The 24,645-nt window shown below is 43.5% G+C and overlaps 1 protein-coding gene across 2 annotated transcripts in view; it reads right to left on the bottom strand.

The window, feature by feature from the left end:
• LOC133486862 (contactin-associated protein-like 5) overlaps positions 1-24,645 on the bottom strand; it is a 192,033-nt gene that overhangs the window by 129,843 nt on the left and 37,545 nt on the right. For both annotated transcript variants that reach the window (XM_061792623.1, XM_061792622.1), the window contains exons 2-3: positions 8,607-8,717; positions 7,526-7,719 (exon numbers count right to left, since the gene is read on the bottom strand). In XM_061792623.1, the coding sequence (XP_061648607.1) occupies positions 7,526-7,719; positions 8,607-8,717 (305 nt within the window). The remainder of the gene's footprint in view (positions 1-7,525; positions 7,720-8,606; positions 8,718-24,645) is intronic.

The following is a 24,645-nucleotide window of genomic DNA, read 5'->3' as shown; positions in this document are numbered from 1 at the left end:
TGAGTAACTCTTATATGTTTAATGTAGACAATGTATGACAAATAAATATGTCATGTTAGCGTTGGGAGGGATAATGTGGAGTGAGTTGGTGATTGTGAAAAGTCGACCGGCAAGGAGATGTCTACGTGACTCGGTGGCCCACTGCACTCCAGTCCACACCTTCCAAATCACAAGTTAGCATTTTGACAATGTCTCATAAAGTGAAATCGGAGCCCTGATGAAAGACTGATATTGTTACCTATGGTCTATTAGCTTGCTTGCTAGCTATTTGGATGTAATAAACAAAGCCACTCACTGCTTTGCACATATTTATGGAACATTGTTTGGAAAATGTTTGATCCTAGCATCATATGTTGTTCAGAGTTTTGATTTAAGGTTTTGGTGGGCCTTAGGATTTTGAATTGGGCAGACATGGAACTTGTTGGGAATGATTGGGTTAGTGTTTGATTCCAAACATGTCAGAAAATAGGCAATAATGTAGATCACTTTTCCAAAAGTGTAAGACCATGAATGTCTTGTTTTGCTTAAAACACAAAGGTAACTTATTTGCTTAGACAGAGGACTAAGGAAATCAGAAAGTAGTCCAATTTGATGAAAAATCTGAGGATTTCAAATCTTAATTTATATTTAAAAAGTGGTGAAATTCCTTTTCCCTTCCTTTCCATCTTGAGACATTATTGGGCAGTTAATTATCAGGTCAGTTGTGATTTAACTTCATTGTATTTTAACTTAATAGAAGTTGTGGAATGCATTTTCCTTTTATGATAATGGTTTTGTAAATTCAGTCGTGATCAGGAGTGTTATAAATGTCCATCCATCCATCCATTTTCTGAGCCGCTTCTCCTCACTAGGGTCGCGGGCGTGCTGGAGGCTATCCCAGCTATCATCGGGCAGGAGGCGGGGTATACCCTGCACTGGTTGCCAGCCAATCGCAGGGCACATACAAACAAACAACCATTCGCACTCACATTCACACCTACGGCAATTTAGAGTTTTTCAATTAAACTACCATGCATGTTTTTGGGATGTGGGAGGAAACCGGAGTGCCCGGAGAAAACCCACGCAGGCATGGGGAGAACATGCAAACTCCACACAGGCGGGGCCGGGGATTGAACCCCGGTCCTCAGAACTGTGAGGCTGACGCTCTAACCAGTTGCCCACCGTGCCGCCTGTTATGAATGTATTTTTGAGATATTTTATTTACTGTCCTGCTTCATGAATGTGTCTAACTTTACACTGTCAAATAACAAAATCTATATAAGTACAATTGAGGACAGAGAAACAATGCTATGCCGTGGATGGAGAATGTGAGGTGGACTACCTTCTAAAATCCATCCATCATCCATCCATTTTCTACCGCTTATCTGAGGTCTGGTCACGGGGGCAGTAGCTTTAGCAGAGACGCCCAGACTTCTCTCTCCCCAGCCACTTCATCCAGCTCTTCCGAGGGGATCCCGAGGCGTTCCCAGGCCAGCCGAGAGACGTAGTCTCTCCAGCGTGTCCTGGGTCGTCCCTGGGGTCTCCTCCCTGTGGGACGTGCCCGGAACACCTCACCGCGGAGGCGTCCGGGAAGCATCTGAATCAGATGCCTCAGCCACCTCATCTGGGTCCTCTCAATGTGGAGGAGCAGCGGCTATACTCTGAGATCCTCCCGGATGACCGAGCTTCTCACCCTATCGCTAAGGGAGAGTTTCCACCCAGGGGAGGAAACTCATTTTGTCCGCTTGTATCCGGGATCTTGTTCTTTCCGTCACAACCCATAGCTCGTGACCATGGGTGAGGGTAGGAACGTAGCTCAACCGGTAAATCGAGAGCTTTGCCTTTTGGCTTAGCTCCTTATTCACCACAACGGACCGTTACAAAGTCTGCATCACTGCAGACGCTGCATCTATCCGCCTGTCGATATCCCGTTCCATTCTTCCCTCACTGGTAAACAAGACCCCAAGATACTTGAACTCCTCCACTGGGGGCAGGATATAATCCCCAACCCGGAGAGGGCACGCCACCCTTTTCCGACTGAGGACCGTGGTCTCAGATTTGGAGGTGCTGATTCTCATCCCAGTGAGAGATGGATATCACGGGTTGATGAAGCCAACAGAACCACATCATCTGCAAAAAGCAGAGATGCAATACTGAGCCCACCAAACCGGATCTCCTCTACGCCTCGCCTGCCCCGAGAAATTCTGTCCATAGAAGTTATGAACAGAATCGGTGACAAAGGGCAGCCTTGGCGGAGTCCAACCCACACCAGAAACGAGTCTGACTTACTGCCGGCAATGCGGACCAAACTTTGACACCGGTCATACTGGGAGCGAACAGCCCGTGTCAGGGGGTTCGGTACCCCATACTCCCGAAGCACCCCCCGAGGACTCCCCGAGGGACACGGTCGACAGTCCACAAAACACATGTAGACTGGTTGGGCAAACTCCCATGCACCCTCGAGGACCCTGCCGAGGGTGTAGAGCTGGTCCACTGTTCCACTGCCAGGACGAAAACCACACTGCTCCTCCTGAATCTGAGATTTGACTTCCCGACGGACCCTCCTCTCCAGCACCCCTGAATAGACCTTACCAGGGAGGCTGAGGAGTGTGATCCCCCTGTAGTTGGAACATACCCTGCGGTTCCCCTTCTTAAAAAGGGGGACCACCACCCCAGACTGTCAATCCAGAAGCACTGTCCCCGATATCCATGCGATGTTGCGGAGGCGTGTCAACCCGGACAGCCCCACAACATCCAGAGCCTTTAGGAACTTTAGGAATCTCATCCACCCTCGGGCCTTGCCACCGAGGAGCTTTTTAACCACCTCGGTGACCTCAACCCCAGAAATAGGAGAGCCCGCCTCAGAGAGGCCAGACTCTGTTTCCTCATGGGAAGGTGTGTCGGTGGCATTGAGGAGGTCTTCAAAGTATTCTCCCCACCGACTCACTTCCCCAGACCCCACTACAGTTTTTTATTTATTTTTTTGTCACCTTTTTCATGGCTTTGGTGTTTGCATGTCTGGTATAACATTAATACATGAAAAATCTGAAAAGAATGATGAAAAGTATGTGATTTTAGACACGTGCACACACACACACACAAAACACATAATCTGCAAAGACACTTTTCACTCTTTCCTCACAAGCTGCACCTGTGACAGAGAAACGTGTATGTGTCAAATTTATGTCTCTGAGTTGAAAATCCGTAGCTGGCGAGGATCTTTGTGGCCAGATGAGCGACACGCTGAGAAATCGACGCGAGCAGTCACAGCTTCTTGGCCAAATCATTAGCAGCTCTGATGGCAAAAAAAATACACCTGACGTGTTGCATGGTTACAATAGTCATTACCTGCTTTCGCCTCTCATAATGAAGATAGTGAAGAAGGTTCTACTTATAACACTGTTTTGAGTGTGCATTTATTATTATTCTGTCCTAACATACAGATAGTTTTCCCGTGATGTAGCGTACCGCCATATTGGAGGTTGACACATTGTTCTGTTCCAGGGCTTATTGAGTGTTGTAATAGAGAAATTTAGCATCCCTGAATTGAATCCAAGTAGCCCTAAAATTTGGGAGATTATTATTATTTTTACTGTATGTCCTTTTTAAACAAGCAAGAAAAGTAAATAACCATGCAGTACAAAATAATATTTTGACACAATAAAATATATTTTTTTTACACTCAATACCTCCCACTGCTGCCCGACTCAGATCTGAGTGCCCTAGAGTCTGACACAGTACCACTGTCATAAGTTTGAATTAGAATGAGAGAAGTCAGCTTTTGTGTCATGTGCATGTGTTGATAAAGCCAAAGTGCTACAAACAAGCTGAATGAATCCCCATTAACATTATGGGTTCTAGTTTCATTACTAACGCAACTCCAGCGTTGCGGTTGGCGTAACTGTGCGAGGAGGCAAAATAGACCAGGTTTTGGTCATTTCGTGGACTGGTGTACCCCCAACACATTTAAAGTGGGACGTCCATGGCATTTTCACAGTTGAATTTGTGAAAGATTGTTTTTTTGTTTTTGTTTTTTTAAATACGACTGATGACTGAAAAATGACCATCATTAATTTCTTATGGTTATGTTTTGTTTAATGATAATGGTTTTCTGAAATGCTTGACAGTTTAATTTGAATCCATCCATCCATTTTCTGAGCCGCTTCTCCTCACTAGGGTCGCGGGCGTGCTGGAGCCTATCCCAGCTGTCATCGGGCAGGAGGCGGGGTACACCCTGAACTGGTTGCCAGCCAATCGCAGGGCACATAGAAACAAACAACCATTCGCGCTCACAGTCATGCCTACAGGCAATTTAGAGTCTCCAATTAATGCATGTTTTTGGGATGTGGGAGGAAACCGGAGTGCCCGGAGAAAACCCACGCTGCCATGGGGAGAACATGCAAACTCCACACAGGCGGGGCCGGGGATTGAACCCGAGTCCTCAGAACTGTGAGGCTGACGCTCTAACCAGTCGCCCACCGTGTCGCCTAATTTGAATCCAGTTAAAATAAAATTAAATGTGTTTCCCCTGGTCCTTCATGTTTTCTTGAAAGAACAGAATTCTGCCTGTTTAATCAAACATATGAGCACAACTGTGTTTTCTCATTTACTAAATAAAAGTAGGGCTGTGAATTTCAAAATAAGAGCAAGTAAATAAAGTATAACCCTATTTCCAATGAAGTTGGGGCATTGTGTTAAACATAAATAAAAACAGAATACAATGATTTTCAAATCATGTTCAACCTATATTTAATTGAATACACTACAAAGACAAGATATTTAACATTCAAACTGATAAGCTTGATTGTTTTTAGCAAATAATCATTAACTTAGAATTTTATGGCTGCAACACGTTCCAAAAAAGCTGGGACAGGTGGCAAAAAAGACTGAGCATGTTGAGGAATGCTCATCAAACACCTGTTTGAAACATCCCACAGGTGAACAGGCTAATTGGGAACAGGTGGGTGCCATGATTGGGTATAAAAGGAGGTTCCCTGAATTGATCAGTCATTCACAAGCAAAGATGGAGCGAGGTTCACCTCTTTGTGAACAAGTGCGTGAGAAAATAGTCGAACAGTTCAATGATAATGTTCCTCAACGTACAATTACAAGGAATTTAGGGATTTCATCATCTACAGTCCATAATATCATCAAAAGGTTCAGAGAATCTGGAGAAATCACTGCATGTAAGCGGCAAGGCCAAAAACCAACATTGAATGCCCGCGACCTTCGATCCCTCAGGTGGCACTCCATCAAAAACAGTGTGTAAAGGATATCACCACATGAGCTAAGAAACACTTCAGAAAACCAATGTCAGTAAATACAGTTTGGCGTGACACCCATAAGTGCAACTTGAAACTCTACTATGCAAAGCAAAAGCCATTTATCAACAACACCCTGAAACGCCGCCGGCTTCTCTGGGCCCGAGCTCATCTAAGATGGACTGATACAAAGTGGAAAAGTGTTCTGTGGTCCGACGAGTCCACATTTCAAATTGTTTTTGGAAATTGTGGACGTCGTGTCCTCTGGGCCAAAGGAGAAAAGAACCATCCGGACTGTTACGGACGCAAAGTTCAAAAGCCAGCATCATTGATGGTATGGTGCTGTGTTCGTGCCAAGGGCATGTGTAACTTACAGATCTGTGAAGGCACCATTAATGCTGAAAGGTACATAAAGGTTTTGGAGAAACATATGCTGTCATCCAAGCAACGCCCCTGCTTATTTCAGCAAGACAATGGCAAACCACATTCTGCACGTGTTGCAACAGCGTGGCTTCGTAGTAAAAGAGTGCAGGTACTAGACTGGCCTGCCTGCAGTCCAGACCTGTCTCCCATTGAAAATGTGTGGCGCATTATGAAGCGTAAAATACGACAATGGAGACCCCGGACTGTTGAACAGCTGAAGCTGTACATCAAGCAAGAATGGGAAAGAATTCCACCTACAAAGCTTCAACAATTCGTGTCCTAAGTTCCCAAACGTTTATTGAATGTTGTTAAAAGTAAAGGTGATGAAACACTGTAGTAAACATGACCCTGTCCCAGCTTTTTTGGAACGTGTTACAGCCATAAAATTCAAAGTTAATGACTATTTGATAAAAACAATAAAGTTTATCAGTGTGAACATTAAATATCTTGTCTTTGTAGTGTATTCAATTAAATATAGGTCAAACATGATTTACAAATCATTGTATTCTGTTTTTATTTATGTTTAACACAATGTCCCAACTTCATTGGAATTGGGGTTGTATTATGTGTTCAAATAAAGTGCTTCAGAATAATTGTTTGAAAAAACTAACGAAATACAGATAATACTTCATGTTTTGATCATCTGGGTAGAAGCAACATCGATGCATTGTAAAAATGTATTATACATAGGTTGAAGGGTTTTCCAGAATTTTGAGGTCAACTTTGGGGTTGCATATTATACATAGGTGCGCATTATACACGAGAAATTACGGTAGTTTCCCAAAAAGTGATACACTATGCTTTTTCATAAATATGGAAATGAAACTGCATTAAAATATATATTACAGTAAAATATATTTTGCCAGGCTGGTAACTCAGCAGCCCAAAACCTCTGATCCTAGAATCGCCCCTGGGTGAGTTTGGCTGCAACAATACAGGTAGAAAATACATTTCACTGTTTTCCAGCACCAATTTTTAACCAATGCAAAAAGACTGAACATTTGTTAAGGAAAAGATGGACACCGTGGCTTTTCTGACTCAGCAGATGGTGTTATACATCATTTCCCATTTTGAAAACTGAGAAGTTATATGAAAGAGTGGAAAATCCCATCAAATCACTGAACCCCAATTGATTGAACGGGATTCCAGATAAACTGTTTATGGTATGTGAGTCAGGTCATGCATCTTTTACTGTCTTTTTTGCACGTTACATATTCTGAAGCGTGTAAATGGCCTCAGTTCACGCTGAAGAAAATAGCCGTAATGTTGGCATATGTCATCCAGTCTTCATTATGTTCGTCCCAGTTATGTCAAAAGCTGTTAACATGCTGGTAAATTGTTCTCTAGTGGCTTCCTTTTCTACCTATCAATCCAATTAGCAGAGTGTGTAATTGCCCAATGGCGCCGTAGCGAAATTAGCCAAGCCTTTGTCAGACAGATCAGGTTTTGGTAAGATTTTTCTATGTTGTCAAATATGCTTTGTGGAACTGATTTGAGGTCATTGAACAATGCCTCTTGCAGATGGGACCTGCCATTAGCTGTGCTATACAGCGTTGCTAACACAACAGATCCTAGATCCAAAAATTCCATATATATGATACACAAGTGTGACACTGTACAGTTCTACTATCAATATTTTATGTGTAACAGAAATAACATAGATCAAATAGAAACATAGCCATAGATAGATACTGTGGATATCAAATTAGATACCAAAGATGTCAGATGAAGGTACCATAAAAACAAAGATGTCAAATGAAGAGATCATAGATTTGGTATTTAGTGTTGCATCGATATTTGATGCTGGTTTATCAATACTTTACCAGAACACATAACAAAGACACAATATTCCAATCACTGACCTCTGTGCCATCATCATGGCGATATCGTCTCCACGCTCGGCCTGTGTCGCTGTAGAGGAGCATGTATGTGCTGACCCAGTCCCAGCTGTCGTAGCATCCCTGCGTGGCCACCGCTGTCACCTCCATCTGCTCCCTGAGGTCCAACTGGAGCCACGGCTCCTTGTCGCTCGCCACCGGAGACCAGCCGCCGGCCCCTAACGGTAAAAATCAATGGCAACATTGATTTGGGCAACTCTTGTGGTTTGAATCTGAGTCACTGCTAGAATTGCGTTGCAGTTGTGTCACGTTCTCACGTGTGGGAGCTGGGAAGTCGGGTGGAAGGTTCAAATGGTTTGATACAACTCAGTGTGCCGTTAAAAGAAATGTGACAAACTTTGAACTCAGCTATCTGAAACGTCTGGCGTCAGATGTCCTTAGAAATCCAGCATGTTCTTCCTTTCAGGTTAAAGGCATAAATAAAAATTATTTATTTATTTTCCACATATTAAAGAACCTTAGACACTAGCTACTTCAAAGGCTTTATCTATCGATCAATTTTTTTTATACTCATTACAACTCATTAAGGTCGCGGGTGAGCAGGAGCCTATCCAAGCTGACTTGGCTTGTGGGAGGGAACACCCTTGACTGATCAGAGCATAAACCCTTCAATGTGTACCTCAAATACATGTATTTGGAATGTGGGAGGACTAGAAGAAAATCTATGCAACCACAGGTAGAACACGCAATTTCCAAGATTCTAATCAGGAACTGCTCGACTGTGAGGCAGATGTTTTAACCACTAATCTACACTACATTATATTAGGGATGAAATAACACAATACAAATGTTTAAATATGAACAAAGTAACTAACTAACTAGCCTTCCCCTGAAATGTTAGTGAATTAATGGCAAAGCTACATTGTACTGGATGGCATGAGCTTGTGGATGGAGCGAGGTTCACGTCAATACATGTCTTCAAAGAAAATGCTTCACTATGGAGGAAGAAGGCAGAGACATGAAGGGACAATTTAATGTTTAAACATCTTTAAAAAACAACAACACAACAACCGAAGTACCAGCTGGTCTCAGCACAGACACTCACCGTCTCTCCTGTGCAACTTTGCGTGGTGGGCGGCGTAGCTGACTGACGACTGCGACGAGCTCTGAAAGGACGAGCGCGGCAGTGTGGACACCAAAGGGCCGTTGCAATTATCTGTCGGGGAACAACAACAAGAGAGTGACAACAGTGACTTTTATTTTTAGTCGCATGTAAACAATGCAAATGAGCTGGGATGGAATTAATGAGATGCAAAGAAAAATCTTAATTTGGCTGTATTAGAATAACCCTTTGAAATTTTTTCACTTGCATATTTACATACATAAGCTGCATCACACTGAGATTTTACTCATGCTCATGACAATGATGCCCTCATTCTTCGGTGACCATCTTTGTTTTGGTTTTGGTCAACATCAACAACGACCGATACAGTGGTACCTTAATTTCAAGTTTTTCGAGTTACGAACAGTCGCTTGGTCGATGTTTTGCCTTGTGTTGCGACCCAAAATTTCAGTTGGGAAACTGAGTGTTACAGTCATCAATGCACTTTCAGCCGTTTATTGAATGGGACAAACGGTACAACACACAAACACAAAATGAAAACACTCTCAAGAGGCATCGAGGAGATGCTCACATTGAACAAACTGGCCAACCCGTTCATTATGCCCCCTAAAGGCACACATCAACACACAAAAACGCTACAGTGTGTGTGTCTGTGTGTGTATGTGTGTCTGTGTGTGATTCTGTTAGACCATTGGCTTTATTACATTTTATGAAACGATTTTATCTACATTCTCTTTTATTATATTTTGTGTTCATATTTATATATTACAATACAGTCTTATGTTTGTTATTAAAAACACAACAAAAATTGGTCGTGTTTTTTGCCAGGGCTGGAATGGATTAATGGCATTTCAATTCATTTGAATGAAAAAAAGTTGCTATACAAGTAAATCATTAAAATTTAAATAGTAAATTGTTTTTAATATTGATAGTCACCTTTTTAAAACTTGTATACAAGAAAGTTAAAATGTTAATTTAAAACCCATTACAACATACTGTAAGACAAAATAAAAATTCAAAAAACCAAAAACAAAACAATTGGCTGATTTAGTTTTTTAAAAAAAATGATTTTTCTCTCTGTTGCAAAGTTAATCGAAAACTAAAGGACAAAGTATGGTACTGCAGTCAAATATTTTGTCTGTAATTTATATACTAATTGTTGTAAGCGTAAAGAGACTAAAAAATATGTTATTTTATTCATTTTATGTTTTTTAACATTACTCAGCCGATTAATCAGTTATTGTAATTTTATTTTGCCAAATATAGGAATCGGCATCGGCCTAAAGAGAAAATCGATATCGATCCCTGTTTAAAACATCACCTGTAAAATTTGTTTTAGAATGGCAACAGATTGACACTGGAACAGATTATTTCCCTAACGTTACACGAGGAAAAAAATTCTAGGACTTTCCAAACCAGCATTCATAAATACATTGTGTTCAAATCTTATACACTGTTATTGCCCTGACTTGGACTCATCCACTTTGCTGCATGAGGGTAGAAAATGCAGGAAGTTGTGAGCTGTGGGATGAGTGGGGTGCAAAGTGTGTCTTTACCTGTCGGCGTTGCAGCTTTGAAAGCGAGGATTAGAGAAAATAACAAGGCTGCTTCACTTATCCAGCTCTCAGATGCTTCAAACAGTCTATTAACCCATGCAGTGACCCTTCAAACGAGACACAAAACGCTCCCTCTGAGTATGTGCGTGTGTGTGTGTGTGCACATCAGCATCCCATGTTGCAATGCAACATGCGGGAGCTGATTCAGTCTCGCCATCCAAAACTGTCAATCCCTTTTGCCTCCCTCCCTTACTTCTTCCCTCCCTCCCGCCCTCCATCCCTCCCTCCATCCATCCCTCCCTCCCTCTGTCCCTCCCTCACTTCTTGCTTCCTACATCCCCCACCCCGCCACAATGAGAGTACCCAGTCGAACAACAGCAGCCACTTCCCAGCTTGGATTAACTGAGTTGTTGCATTCAGGCCCAGAATGAGAGAGTGTAATGAAAACTGGCGCCAGTTTGATTACAATCATCGCTCCATCACTGTGCGTCTCAGAGGCCTTTGCCTCCAGGCTACAAAAAGCCGTATTAGTCTTGGTCAAGTTCGTTTATTTATTTATTTTCTCCCGGCAACAGGCCGTCCATCTGATGAACGATGCTGACAGAATGTGCTCCCTTGCATTTTGAAGCGTCCCACCGCATTCCGACTGACCCGGTTTGATTGCGCTCGCACGCCGAGAGATTTCTCCGCTAATCCTGATTTCCAAGTGTGACTAAAATGGATCAAGCCGTCTTATCCCGGGACTCAAATGGTTGGCGGGGCGGCAACCGCACTCACAGATGTTCATTGGAGGGGAGGGGGAGGGGGGGGGAATGAGAGCGTTGGCATGGCATCTTGACACAGCACAGCCGGGGTTATTATGCAAGCACTGGGCTGGTAATCTGTCAAAAGTATCCCAGGTCCCACTTTTGATCCCCTTGCTGGATGAGCCTCCATCGTCTTATCTTGCTTTCCATTTGTTTTCATTCACAACACTTCACCGTAAAGACTTGGCTGAGCTTCATGTTTGTGCTGCTAGGGATTAGGGTTATTATACCTTAAAGAGGACATTGTACTCTATGCACGGTGGCCGAGACCTGTCACAACAATAGCAAACGCCATAACAAATCCAAACACCACAACACGACATTAAAATTCACATCGCAGCGACATTAAGGTACAACCGAAGTGAGCACGGGACTCCCTCCAACTGTATAATTCATAGTGTCAAAATCATGGCCCCGGGGGCCAAATCCGGCCCGCCACATAATTTAATGTGGGCCGCGAAAGCAAATCATATGCTTCGATTTCATGTCTCTTGCTAAAATACCAAAATTGTAGATTGTCTTCGCTTTTAATAACGTTGAGCTATTGCAAGCATTTCTTTGCTAGCAATCCCCCTTCTCAAATAAATAAAACAATTTTGAGAAAACAATTATTAACTGGCCTCTGATTTCCAAACTAGTTATCCATCAATTTGTTGTGTATATGTAATAATAACAGGCAAACATACAGTACATTCATGTGGGTTCACAATAGGGATGTTTGATACCACTTTTTTGAGACCGATACCAGTACAAGTATTCACTCTTGAGTACTCACCGATACAGAGTAACTGATACCAATACCACTTGTACTTTTGTTACATAAAATTTCAATTAACAACGACAGATAATTGTGAGCAAAGATCTTTCTTTCTTACTGATGCATATAATGATTCAACGATATGTCAAACCGCAGTGTAGCAGCAACTACTTGCGTGGTGGACTTACTCGATGTCAGATTTGTTTGCCTTAAGTATTGGTGGCTGGTATCAGCAGCCTTCACAAGTACCCAATACCTTAAATTAAGACCTGGTATAGGTTATAGGCTAACCCTAACCCTCCCTAGGTCACCGTCATAACGAACCTCAGAGAGAAACCATAACTACGATGTAAATGTTAAATGGACTGCACTTATATAGCGCTTTATCTACACTACCACAGTGCCCAAAGCGTTTTACAAAGTCTCACGTTCACCCATTCATACACCAATGAGCGACAACTGCCATGCAAGGCGCTGCCAGGCCCACTGGGAGGAAGTTAGGGTTCAGTATGTTGCCGAAGGACACTTGGACATGCACACAGTCGAAACCAGGAGAAAACCCACGCAGGGAGGGGGAGAACATGCAAATGCCACACAGGCGACAGGCGAGGCCAGATTTGAACCCAGGTCCTCAGAACTGTGAGGCAGATGTGTTAACCAGTCGTCCACGGTTCCGCTCTTCTTTACTTCATTCATAAAAATTAAAAACAGTGGGTGAAATTTCATGAATGCATCTTTGGATAAATTGATTTGCAATAATAATTAGGGTGTTATACATAATTTCCTGTTTTTTATTTTGTATTATTATTCCATATTTAATGTCTTCGTATTCCAGCTTGAGTGATTTATTTGTTTGTTTGTTTTCAGATATCCATTGTTAAAATGCTTTCCAAAATATTTTATTATAATAATACAATCAAAAGATGTTGAATATCGTTTAATGTTTTGAAATGTGTTTCTTTAGGTCTTGGTGATATGGGTATAGTGAGGTATTTAGTTACAATGCCAACTTTAATTGTATCCTTATTAAAGACAAAGGGAAGCCCATTGGTCCGTCGGCAATATGAGTCTCCGGTAACCCGGAACAAATTATACAGCCGGAGGGAGCGGGAGCTCACTTCCGGTGTGCGTTAATGTCTCTATGCTGTGGACTAATGTCGTGACGTTGTGGCATTTGCATTTCTGTTCTGTGTTAATGTCATTGTGTTGTGGCGTTTGCAATTTTTGTGACCTGTCTTGGCCACCGTAAGTATGTCTTCGACAAGTTAATATTGTTCCCAGTTGTTTTAATAAAATATATGGGACATGCTTCTTGGTCAAACTAACCCGAGGATCTAGAATTAATTATCACTCTCTTCTTACAGTCCGCTTCAAATCAGACTGTTTTGGGGAGCCGTACTGTCTCATGCAAACGACCTACTGCTCCATGTAACATGCTTTAATCAAAATGACGCAAGGATCAGGAATTACATTACACCGTTCACCCTCTCTTTACAGCCTTTTTAAAATCAGATGGGATTGGGAGGTACTGTCCTGCTTAACACACACTTCTTTTTTATCCTCTTTTTACAGCCCTCTTGAAGGCGGGGCCAGCCAAGGAAAATGAGCCACTGCTATGTGCGACATGCTTTGATTAAAATAACCGAGAATTACAGGACCGAGAATTACAGCACAGTGTTCACCCTCTTTTTACAGCCTTGTTGTAATCAGATGTTTTTTGGCGGTCATTTTTCATTTTATTTTTTCTTTACAGACATGACAACGTCACACAATTGTGCATATATTTAAAACAAAAAACACCATGAACATTGGATTATAGATGAACACAAATGTTTAAATGACTCAGTTGCAAAAGAACATGTCTAGTATGTTTTCTATGAGTTTCAGCCATCCTCTGCCCATTTCTTATGGTGCCATCCTCTGCCCATTTCTTATGGTGCTGCATTTCTACATTTGGAAATTCGAACCATCAAGAGCCATTTGTCAACAAGGTGGGGGGTCTGGTGCTGATTGAACATTTAGGAAAACAATACCAGTCCCAAAACAATTAATTTAAGCCTGGGGGTGGGGGGGGGGGGGGCACAGGGAGGCCAAGCACAGCGTTAAGGGGCCACTGACCACCCCCTAGAACCGCCACTGTCGCAGATATGCAATAATTGTAGGTAAATGAGAGTTATCGCACGTGTTGGCAGTTGGAAACAAGGAAGTGAGGATGAGCGATTGTGACACAGCGATACACTTAATTGGTTAGACAATGCCATACTTTCCTCACTTTTACTTCTACACCTGTAAATTCACTGTTTCCCAATACCTTTGTCCACATTAGTGTACAGCATCATGTACATTCTGTACGAAAATCCTCAAACAGGTATCTAAAACAACAATCAGAGGTAATCTGGAGTGGAGTTCCTCAGGGAAATATTTCCGGTCCACATAAATCAAGTTTGATTGCGCCTTGTCCTTGAGAGGACATAATTAAAACTGGATTTATTCCACTTTTCACTTCCTGCATGTGTCCCAATACCTTTGTCCACATAGGGTACTGGCATAGAGTGCTATAGGCAAGGTTATTTGCATAACACATTTCAATTTCAAAGGCAACTCAGTGTGCTTTACAGAAATGAAATAAAAGAGCAAAATAAGACAAGTGAAATTAAATATTTAAAATAACTATACATAATTAACTGAAGTACATAGCACAGAAAATAATCTAAAACTATAATGCAATGGGGCAAAAAAATCTGATTAAGACTGTTATTATAAAATATGAATAAACCTACAGTACAGTGAGAATAAAGGTTCAATCATGAAAGGATTATTTTCTAAGTTTTGGGGAAACCAAAGTTTATGTTATTTTCCAGAAAAACTTTTTCAGAAACAGAATTTCCAACTTCTGACCAGGAAACATGCATTGGATTGTCGCTAAAAGTCGGTTTAAATATTTGTACCTTGACGTCAGAAATGCAAAAATCGGTTGTAACACTGCACATTAAAAAGACATATGCAAAATATTTATCTGTATTGTTAGTAACACTGTACATATCATTCATCAAAAGAGGTTCTGCATGGAAGTTGGTGTATAAATGTGATGCAAAAAGTATGACATTATTATGAAAAGCGGATTTGGAAAATGATCAGCTCTTACAAAAAGGTCACTAACCAAAAAATAAAATAAAATAAAATAAATAGTATCTTATCACAGTCGGCAGCCATGTTTTTGTTTTCTTGATTGGAAGGCTTTGAAGTCAACCCTCATAAGCTCCAGACTTCCTAGCAGCCTAAATGAAATGCAGCATGCATTGGCAGTTGATTCAAGTCTTGTGCTGTATCAGGTCTAATAAATGCTGCTTGAACGTGTTTAGTTTGCACTTGGGGCTCCCTGAGCCAAACTGAGTCAATAGATCTTTCTTTCTTTTTATTCTTTACACATACCAGTGATGTCTCCTGGGCCTAAACCGTTTAGTGATTGGTGGACTAGTGTTAACACTTTAACTTTATGTATTGTTTAACTAACTGGCAGCCAGTGAGAAGACTGAGAAGTGGAGTACACCGCATCTTCTTCTTTTCCTTTCGGCTTGTCTTGTGAGGGTCGCCACAGCGTGTCATCCTTTTTCATGTCAGCCTATCTCCTGCATCCTCCTCTCTAACACCAACTGCCCTTGTGTCTTCCCTCATCACATCCAACAACCTTCTCTTTGGTCTTCCTCGAGCTCTGTTGCACTGGCAGCTCCATCCTCATCATCATTCAACCAATATACTCACTATCTCTCCTCTGGACGTGTCCAAACCATCGAAATCTGCTCTCTCTAACTTAGTCTCCAAAACATCTAACGTTGGCTGTCCCTCTGATGAGCTCATTTCTAATTTTATCCAACCTGGCCACTCCAAGAGCGAACCTCATCATCTTCATTTCCGCCACCTCTAGCTCTGCTTCCTGTTGTCTCTTCAGTGCCACTGTCTCTAATCCGTACATCATGGCTGGCCTCACCACTGTTTTATAAACTTTGCCCTTCATCCTAGCAGAGACTCTTCTGTCACAAAACACACCTGACACCTTCCTCCACCCGTTCAAACCTGCTTGGACCCGTTTCTTCACTTCCTTACCACACTCACCATTGATCTGGACTGTTGACCTCAAGTATTTGAAGTCCTCCACCCTTGCTATCTCTTCTCCCTGTAGCCTCACTCTTCCCCCTCCACCCCTCTTATTCATGCACGTATATTCTGTTTTACTTCAGCTAATCTTCATTCCTCTCCTTTCCAGTGCATGACTCCATCTTTCTAACTGTTCCTCCACCTGTTCCCTGCTTTCACTGCACATCACAATGTCATTTGCAAACATCATGGTCCACGGGGATTCCAGTTTAACCTCATCTGTTAGCCTATCATCACCACTGCAAACAGGAAGGGGCTCAGGGCTTATCCCTGATGCAGTCCCACCTCCACCTTTAATTCCTCTGTCACACCTACAGCACACCTCACCACTGTTCCGCTGCCCTCGTACATGTCCTGTATTATTCTAACATACTTCTCTGCCACTCCAGACTTCCACATGCAGTACCACAGTTCCTCTAGGTACTCTGTCATAGGCTTTCTCCAGATTCACAAAGACACAATGTAGCTCCTTCTGACCTTCTCTGTACTTTTCCCCCAACATACTCAAGGCAAATAATGCATCTGTGGTATTCTTTCTCGGCATGAAAGCATACTGTTGCTCACAAATAGTCACTTCTGTCCTGAGTCTAGCCTCCACTACTCTTTCCCATAACTTCATTGTGTGGCTCATCAACTTTATTCCTCTATACTTCCCAAAGCTCTGCGCATTACCCTTGTTCTTAAAAATGGGCACCGCACAGTTTTTCTCCATTGCTCAGGCATCTTCTCATACCTTAGAATTCTGTCGAACAAGCTTGTCAAAAACTCCACAGCCACCTCTCCTAGATGCTTCCATACCTCCACAGGAATGTCATCAGGACCAACTGCCTTTCCATTTTTCATCCTCTTTAATGCCTTTCTAACTTCCCCCTTACTAATTATTGCCACTTCCTGGTCCACCACACTTGCGTCTCCTACTCTTCATTGTCTCTCATTTTCCTCATTCATCAACTCCTTGAAGTATTCTTTCCATCTAGCTAGCACATTGCTGGCACCAGTCAACATATTTCCATCTCTGTCCTTAATCACCTGAACCTACTGCACGTCCTTCCCATCTCTATCCATCTGTCTGGCCAGCCTGTATAGATACGTTTCTCCTTCTTTAGTGTCCAACCTGGCATACATGTCATCATATGCCTCTTGTTTAGCCCTTGCCACCTCTACCTTTGGCCAACAATGTATTCCATTCACCTCTCCTGGGTCCTCTCAGTGTCCCACTTCTTCTTCGCTAACCTCTTTCCTCGTATGATTTCTTCCTGTCAGAAGATACACTAAGTACTCTTCTGCCTGTCTCTCTGATCACCTTGGCTGTCGTGGTCCAGTCTTCTGGAAGCTCCTCCTGTCCACCGAGAGCCTGACTTACCTCTTCCCGAAAAGCTGCACAACGCTCGTCCTGTCTCAGCTTCCACCACATGGTTCTCTGCTCTGCCTTTGTCTTCCTAATCTTCCTCCCCACCACCAGAGTCATTTTACAGACAGACCACCATCCTATGGTGGCTAGCCACACTGTCCCCTACCACCACCTTACAGTCGGTAACCTCCTTCAGATTACACCATTTGCACAAGATGTAATCCACCTGATTGCTTCTACCTCCGCTCTTGCAGGTCACCCTATGTTCTTGCCTTTTCTGAAAAAAGTGTTCACTACAGCAATTTCCATCCTTTTTGCAAAGTCTATCACCATTTGTCCCTCCAAGTTCCTTTCCTGGACGCCAAACTTACCCATTACTTCTTCATCACCCCTGTTTCCTTCAGCAACATGTACATTACAATCTTCACCAATCACAACTCTCTCTCTCTGTCTGGGATGCTCAGAACTACTTCGTCCAGGTCCTTCCAGAATTTCTCTTTCACCTCGAGGTCACATCCTACCTGTGAGGCATAGCCACTAATTACATTATACATAAAACCCACAATTTCAAGTTTCAGCCTCATCACTCGATCTAATACTCTTTTACTCTTTAAAATAACCCCGACTCCATTTCTCTTCCCATCTACACAATGGTAAAATAATTTAAACCCTGCTCTTAAACTTCTAGCCTTACTGCCTTTCCATCTGGTCTACTGCACACAAAATATATCAACCTTTCTCCTTTTTTTTGTCCCGTTCGGCTGTTAGGTCAAGCAGAATGGAAGATCTGTATCCCTTTTATGCCTGAACGGTTTTATTGTGTCACAGTGGAGTTTTTAACCTTCCGCTGTGCTTTTGTGGTATTATAATTGAAGTTTATTGAGAATCAGAGTCGGGCAGTCGAAGAGAACAAATTTTCTAGAGGTGGGTGACAAACAAAGACAAAAGACCAAGCACTAATTGTAAACAGGATGAGAGAAGTAAGTCATTACATTATATACAACAATGAAATATTAAATATGAGTGAATGAATTGACACCGTTTTACATGCAAAAAGACTGACAGACGTGTCCTGTAATTGCTGTGCCCGTACTGCGGAGGCTGAGGACCACATCCAATCAATCGAGGGGCGGGATCGGGCCCAGGGGTCCACCCGAGAGCAGCCCGGTGGACGGGACCCGTCCCACACCGAGGGACCCAGGGCGGTCCACCAGCCCCATCGAGGCCTCAGGAGCAACCGGCATGCAACTAAGTGAGAACCCACCTCTTCCTGTTACTATGACTGCCAGGTCCCCGACTGCCAGGCACTGCTGCCTAACACCCAAATCCCCCCCACCCACGACCGACCGCCCCCCAAAGATGGGTGTATGTGGTTCATTAAAACGTGGAGAGTGTGTGTGATGCATTTAAAATCCAGGGGGCAGGCAGGGCGGAGGAGCAGGGCGCACAGACGTGCTGAAACCCGGTCCGAAACCCACACCCTCCCGATGCCATACCAGTCCCCCAGGAACCCTTTGACATGTATATGTGCCCAGATGTGATAAGTGAGAAAAATAGATACAGTGAGTGGTGTGAGTGTGTGCTAAGTGAGTGATTAAGAGGCATGGCTCCTGCAGGTCAGGCCCATTAGGCCTGACTACCACTGACAAAGAGGGCTACCCAACCCAGACCCGCAGCACTGACCCCACCCCTCCCCCACACACACATTCCTGCCAGCACCCACTACCCGCCCCTGAGTGTGGGAGGTGGACCACCCCAAGCCAGGCAGAGACCAAAACCCCACACAGGCCCCACAGCCCGCAGCTTCCATGGGAAGAGGAAGAGACGACCAAGGACGCAAGGAACGGAGAGAAGAGGATGAAGCAGGCCCGAGGAGCGAAAGCAGGGCCCCCACCATCAGCCAGAGCGGAGGACCCAGGAGGGTACCAGCTGGCACCGTTCCACCACCCATGGAACATGGGCGAGTCACAATCACACCACCAATACTTCCCAGGAGGTCGCCCCAGTGGTCCACCCCCACCCCCAAGATCAGGAAGGAGTGAAAAAAGTCCCGCCCCCACAGACGCTGGAACAGCAAACACAGGGACAATAGAAGAAGATCCCCACTCCATGCATGTGTCCCCTCACTATGCAAACCGATCTAAAATGTGTGAAAATAAAAATAAAAATAAAAATAAAAATAAAAATAAATAAAACAACAACCTTGACAACAAAGAATACAGAATTCCATTGTTTACTTTCACACTGATGAAAATAGTCTTGCTATTGTCAAATGTCAAATGGCACCCGACTCAGGCAAAGGAATCAAGAGTCTAGATTTAGAATGTTGAGGAAAGGTGACCAGCTATCTACGTATATATGTAATCGATTTTTTTCATTCTGCTGATATTTTTTCTAATGCAATATGTTCTACAATGAGATTTAGCCACTGATTAATGTTAATAGCTTGTTTGTTTTTCCAGTTCAATAGAATTGTGTTCTTAGCGGGAGCTAACGCGACAAGTAATGATTGTAAATATGTATTAGGGAGGTTGATTATGCTTAAGTCGCCGAGTATGCACAATCTTGGGCACAGTAGAATCCATCAGTTCAAAATATATGAGAGTTTTTGTATAACCGAAGACCAAAAGCATTGAATTGGTGTACATTCCCATATAGCATGAAAATAGGTGTCTGGGGTAACTTTGGTGTATTGCACGCATATATTAGATGGAGAGAAACCCATTTTATGCAGAGTGTACTGAGTAAAGTGTGTTCTATGGAGCACTTTATATTGTATAAGCTGTAGATTTGTGTTTTTTGACATTCTAAACGTATTGTTACAAACCTGTAGCTATGGTCAGGAGACAGAAAGGTTTTCTTCCCATTTGGTGATTGATAAATGCATTGATTTAGTCCATGAAATTAATTTATAAACTTTTGAGAGATTTATTTTCCTTTGCGGGAGAAGCTTCACTATTTGCTTGACATCAACCTTTCTCCTAATCATCATGTCAACCAACTCCCGAGATTTTCCTCTCATAGCCCCAACATTCAAAGTTCCCACATTCAATTCTAGGCTGTGTGCTTCCCTCTTCTTTTTCTCCCTAAGAACCCGCTTTCCACCTCTCCTTAGTCTTCGACCCATCATAGCTGAATTTACTCCGCCGCCCTGCAGGTTAACAGTGCTGGGGGCGGACCTTGTTAACCTAGGCCACGACCGATCTGGTATGGAATTCTTTAGATGAACGCTCATATTTGTTTGGCAAAGTTTTAAGCCGGATGCCCTTCCTGAAGCAACCCTCTGCATTTATCCGGCTTGTGCCCCCTATAGGGCTGCATTTGGAGTACACTGCATGATTAGACCGATTTTATCGGGCTGATCGGTATCGGCCGATATTTAGCATTTTATGCTGATAGGCTGATCGGCTTTAATGTCATAATTTGATCCGATCAATGATGTCATTGATCTGCTCCGAAAAAGACATTTACTCTGCGCTGCCGCGTGCACAGTATATTTGAATCCAAAATCTAGTTTATTTTTAGCCTTGTCGCATGTCTTTGACGTAGTATTGGAAATATCTGACGGCATTATTTAAAAATGAAAAATTTAAAAAACATGTCGGTGGTGTGGAACAGACAACACATCTGAGACAGACAACACGTAATGCCCGGATCAAAATTACAAGACAAATTTGCTCTTTCACGATTGCACTGTGGCGGCACGGTGGACGTCTGGTTAGAGCGTCTGCCTCACAGTTCTGAGGACCGGGGTTCAATCACCAGCCCCGCCTGTGTGGAGTTTGCATGTTCTCCCCGCACTCCGCTTTCCACCCACATCCCAAAAACATGCATGGTAGGTTAATTGACAACTTTAAATTGCCCGTAGGTGTGAATGTGAGTGCAAATGGTTGTTTGTTTGTATGTGCCCTGCGATTGGCTGGCAACCAGTTCAGGGTGTAACCCGACTCCTGCCCAATGATAGCTAGGATAGGCTCCAGCATGCCCGCAACCCTAGTGAGGAGAAGCGGCTCAGAAAATGGATGGATGGATGGATGGAGGGATGATTGCAGTGTCAGACTACTGCAATAAAATCTTGTATTCCGATACTAATCCGCTGACTAATTACAAGCGACGATCCCCCCAAGCTGAGAACAATAGCACACTAGCCAACGACTTGAATACCTTCTACTGCAGATTTGAAAAGGACACTTTCACACCCCACGCCCATCCGCACGCACCCCCGACCACAATCACACCTCTGACTTCTGCGTTAACCAACAGGATGTGAGACGCATCTTCAAACAACAAAAGATTAACAAAAGTTTGCAGATGACACCACTGTCATCGGCCTCATCACTGACGGTGACGAGTTTGCATATCGACAGGAAGTGGAGCGGCTGGAGCTGTGGTGCGGCCGACACAACCTGGAGCTGAACACGCTCAAGACTGTAGAGATGATCGTGGACTTCAGGAGGCATCCTTCGCCACCGCTGCCCCTCACGATGTCCAGCTGCCTTGTGTCAACCGTCGAGACCTTCAAGTTCCAGGGAATTACAGTCTCTCAGTACCTGAAGTGGGCGACCAACATCAACTCCGTCCTCAAAAAGGCCCAGCAGAGGATGTACTTCCTGTGGCTTCTGAGAAAGCCCGGCCTGCCACAGGAGCTGCTGAGGCAGTTCTACACAGCAGTCATCGAATCAGTCCTGTGTTCTTCCATCACAGACTGATTTGGTGCTGCTACAAAAAAGGACAAACTCCGACTGCAACGGACAATCAAAACTGCTGAAAGGATTGTCGGTACCCCCCTACCCACCCTTGAGGACTTGCGCCCTGCCAGAACTAAGACAAGAGCGTGCAAAATCCTCTCGGACCCACCACATCCCGGTCAACAGCTCTTCCAGCTCCTTCCCTCAGGTTGGCGCTACCGATCAATGCAAACTAGAACTAGCAGACATTCCAACAGGTTCTTCCCTCTTGCTATCAACTTCTTAAACACCTAACCTACAATTCTATTGCAACATGCTGGCAATTTTTTTGTCTTGAGTTCGTTGTCACATTTCTGTGGGGCCAATTATATTTTACTCATGCACTCACTGTAGTAGTGTCGCCACGCTGCACTATTTGCATATCTGTTGTTGACCAATACTGGCCACTCATGCCAGAGAAGCATCTGCTCCATTTGCACACTGATTGAGGAGTATCTGCAACATTTGCACAACCAACATTGTCCCAGATTATCGCGCAACTCGTCACTTTAAACTGCATACACTCCTTGAAGTCTCAGCGCCCTTTGCACAATGGTCATTGCACCGGACTATTGCAATATTAGTCATTCGAACTGCTAGAGGACTCTGCATCTTTTGCACAATTGTCAAAAAAAATAAATAAAAAATGTACCGGCATTCCCAGATAACTATTAACCCTTTATTGCTCAGTGACTGTTTTTTTTTGTCAATGTCTTTATGTCTCAAAAGTGTTCTCTGTCAATTGACTGTCTGTTGTCGTACTAGAGCGGCTCCAACTACCGGAGACAAATTCCTTGTGTGTTTTTTTTTGGACATACTTGGCAAATAAAGATGATTCTGATTCTGACCACCGCATCCCGTTTTTTTACGATCCTTGGGCTCAACTGCGACCGGATACACTCATTACCGTGGCGAAGACAACAAGAGTGGAGCGTGCTGACTGTATTATAAAAACAAAATGGGGAAAAACATGTGTTGGTGGTCACCGGTGCTAAGAAGAAGAAGTTCGTTTAAGGCTTGCTTGAGGTACGCTTGAGGTACGTTTCATACGTTTAATACGATATGATTCACTAGCAGGCAATAAAACACTATGTAGCCTAGCAAGCTACTGCTCGCACTGACGGTTGTACGTAAACTTGCCGCCATTCAGTCAAATCATACTCTAAAGTTTCGGTGTGGGTGAAGTATCCATCCATCCATCTGTTTTCCGAGCCGCTTCTCCACACTAAGGTTGCGGGCGTGCTGGAGCCTATCCCAGCTATCATCGGGCAGGAGGCGGGGTACACCCTGAACTGATTGCCAGCCAATCGTAGGGCACATACAAACAAACAACCATTCGCACTCACATTCACACCTACGGGCTATTTAGAGTTTTCAATTAACCTACCAGCCATGTTTTTGGGATGCGGGAGGAAACTGGAGTGCCCGGAGAAAACCCACACAGGCACGGGGAGAACATGCAAACTCCACACAGGTGGGGTCAGGGATTGAACCCCGATCCTCAGAACTGTGAGGCTGATGCTCATTTGCATTGCATGTTCTCCCCGTGCCTGCGTGGTTTTCTCCGGGCACGCCGGTTTCCTCCCACATCCCAAAAATATGCATGAATTGGATACTCTAAATTGGCTGTAGGTGTGAATGTGAGTGCGAATGGTTGTTTGTTTGTAGGTGCCCTGCGATTGGCTGGTAACCAGTTCAGGGTGTACCCCGACTCCTGCCCGATGATAGCTGGGATAGGCTCCAGAAAGCCGAGTGAGGAGAAGCGGCTCAGAAAATGGATGGATGGATGAAGTAATTTAATTACAGTAAGTTAGCACCCATTATTTCTGTCATGTAATGTTGGTTTGACCTGACTGATTAGAATACACAATTTGACTCGAGCAGTGATTTCCAACCTTTATGGAGCCAAGGAACATATTTTACAATTGAAAACTCTCACGGCACAAAAAAAAATGGATACATTAATTACTGTATTACTGTAGATATATTATAATCACGTTAGGAGGCTCAACTTCAAAATTGAATGGTTATTGTGAACTATAATCATAAAACTAAGCACACGTCAACTTACCCTCGCTGTTGGTGACATAATCAGGTGCCGAACACGGCACCTGACAACAGCGGGACGGTAGGATGAAGCCCAGGTGGTTAGACAGTCAGCACTGCCGCATTCACTAGTATCAAGTTAACCACAAAGCCATGTTATCTATGGTGAAAGTTTAAAAACTATTCGTCGTAAAATACGCACTGCAGACCCGGGTGGTGGTGTTGATGTTCAGCTCGCCATGTCACCGAGCTGTTCTATAAATTGAGGCATCCAGCAAAAATGCATCTTCAGGGTATAGCCATCATTAGCTTGCTAACTGCATGCAGGAGTGGTAGATGGGCCATGTTATGGAAGCTAAGCATTGCTAAGTCACAACTGAGCAGCATAGCCAAACGAACCAACCATCACTTGTCCTTAATGGTGGGGGAGGGAGGGAGCGCTAGAAAGTATACACCCCACCCCCATAACATCACGCTGTGTTTTAGCCCCGCCCACTAAATCAGGAAAATCCAAATGGTGAAAAAGATGCTTGAGCTATATCTAACAATTCTGAACTATATTGTTATAAGTAATTGCGTATGTTTTCAGCACTTCAAACATATTTAATGTATTTAGAAACAAA

This window comes from Phyllopteryx taeniolatus, chromosome 12 (genome assembly GCF_024500385.1).
Source record: "Phyllopteryx taeniolatus isolate TA_2022b chromosome 12, UOR_Ptae_1.2, whole genome shotgun sequence".
Classification (NCBI taxonomy): Eukaryota; Metazoa; Chordata; class Actinopteri; order Syngnathiformes; family Syngnathidae; genus Phyllopteryx; species Phyllopteryx taeniolatus.
Note: the sequence above shows the minus strand (reverse complement) of the source record. Positions and strands in the feature narration are given on the sequence as shown.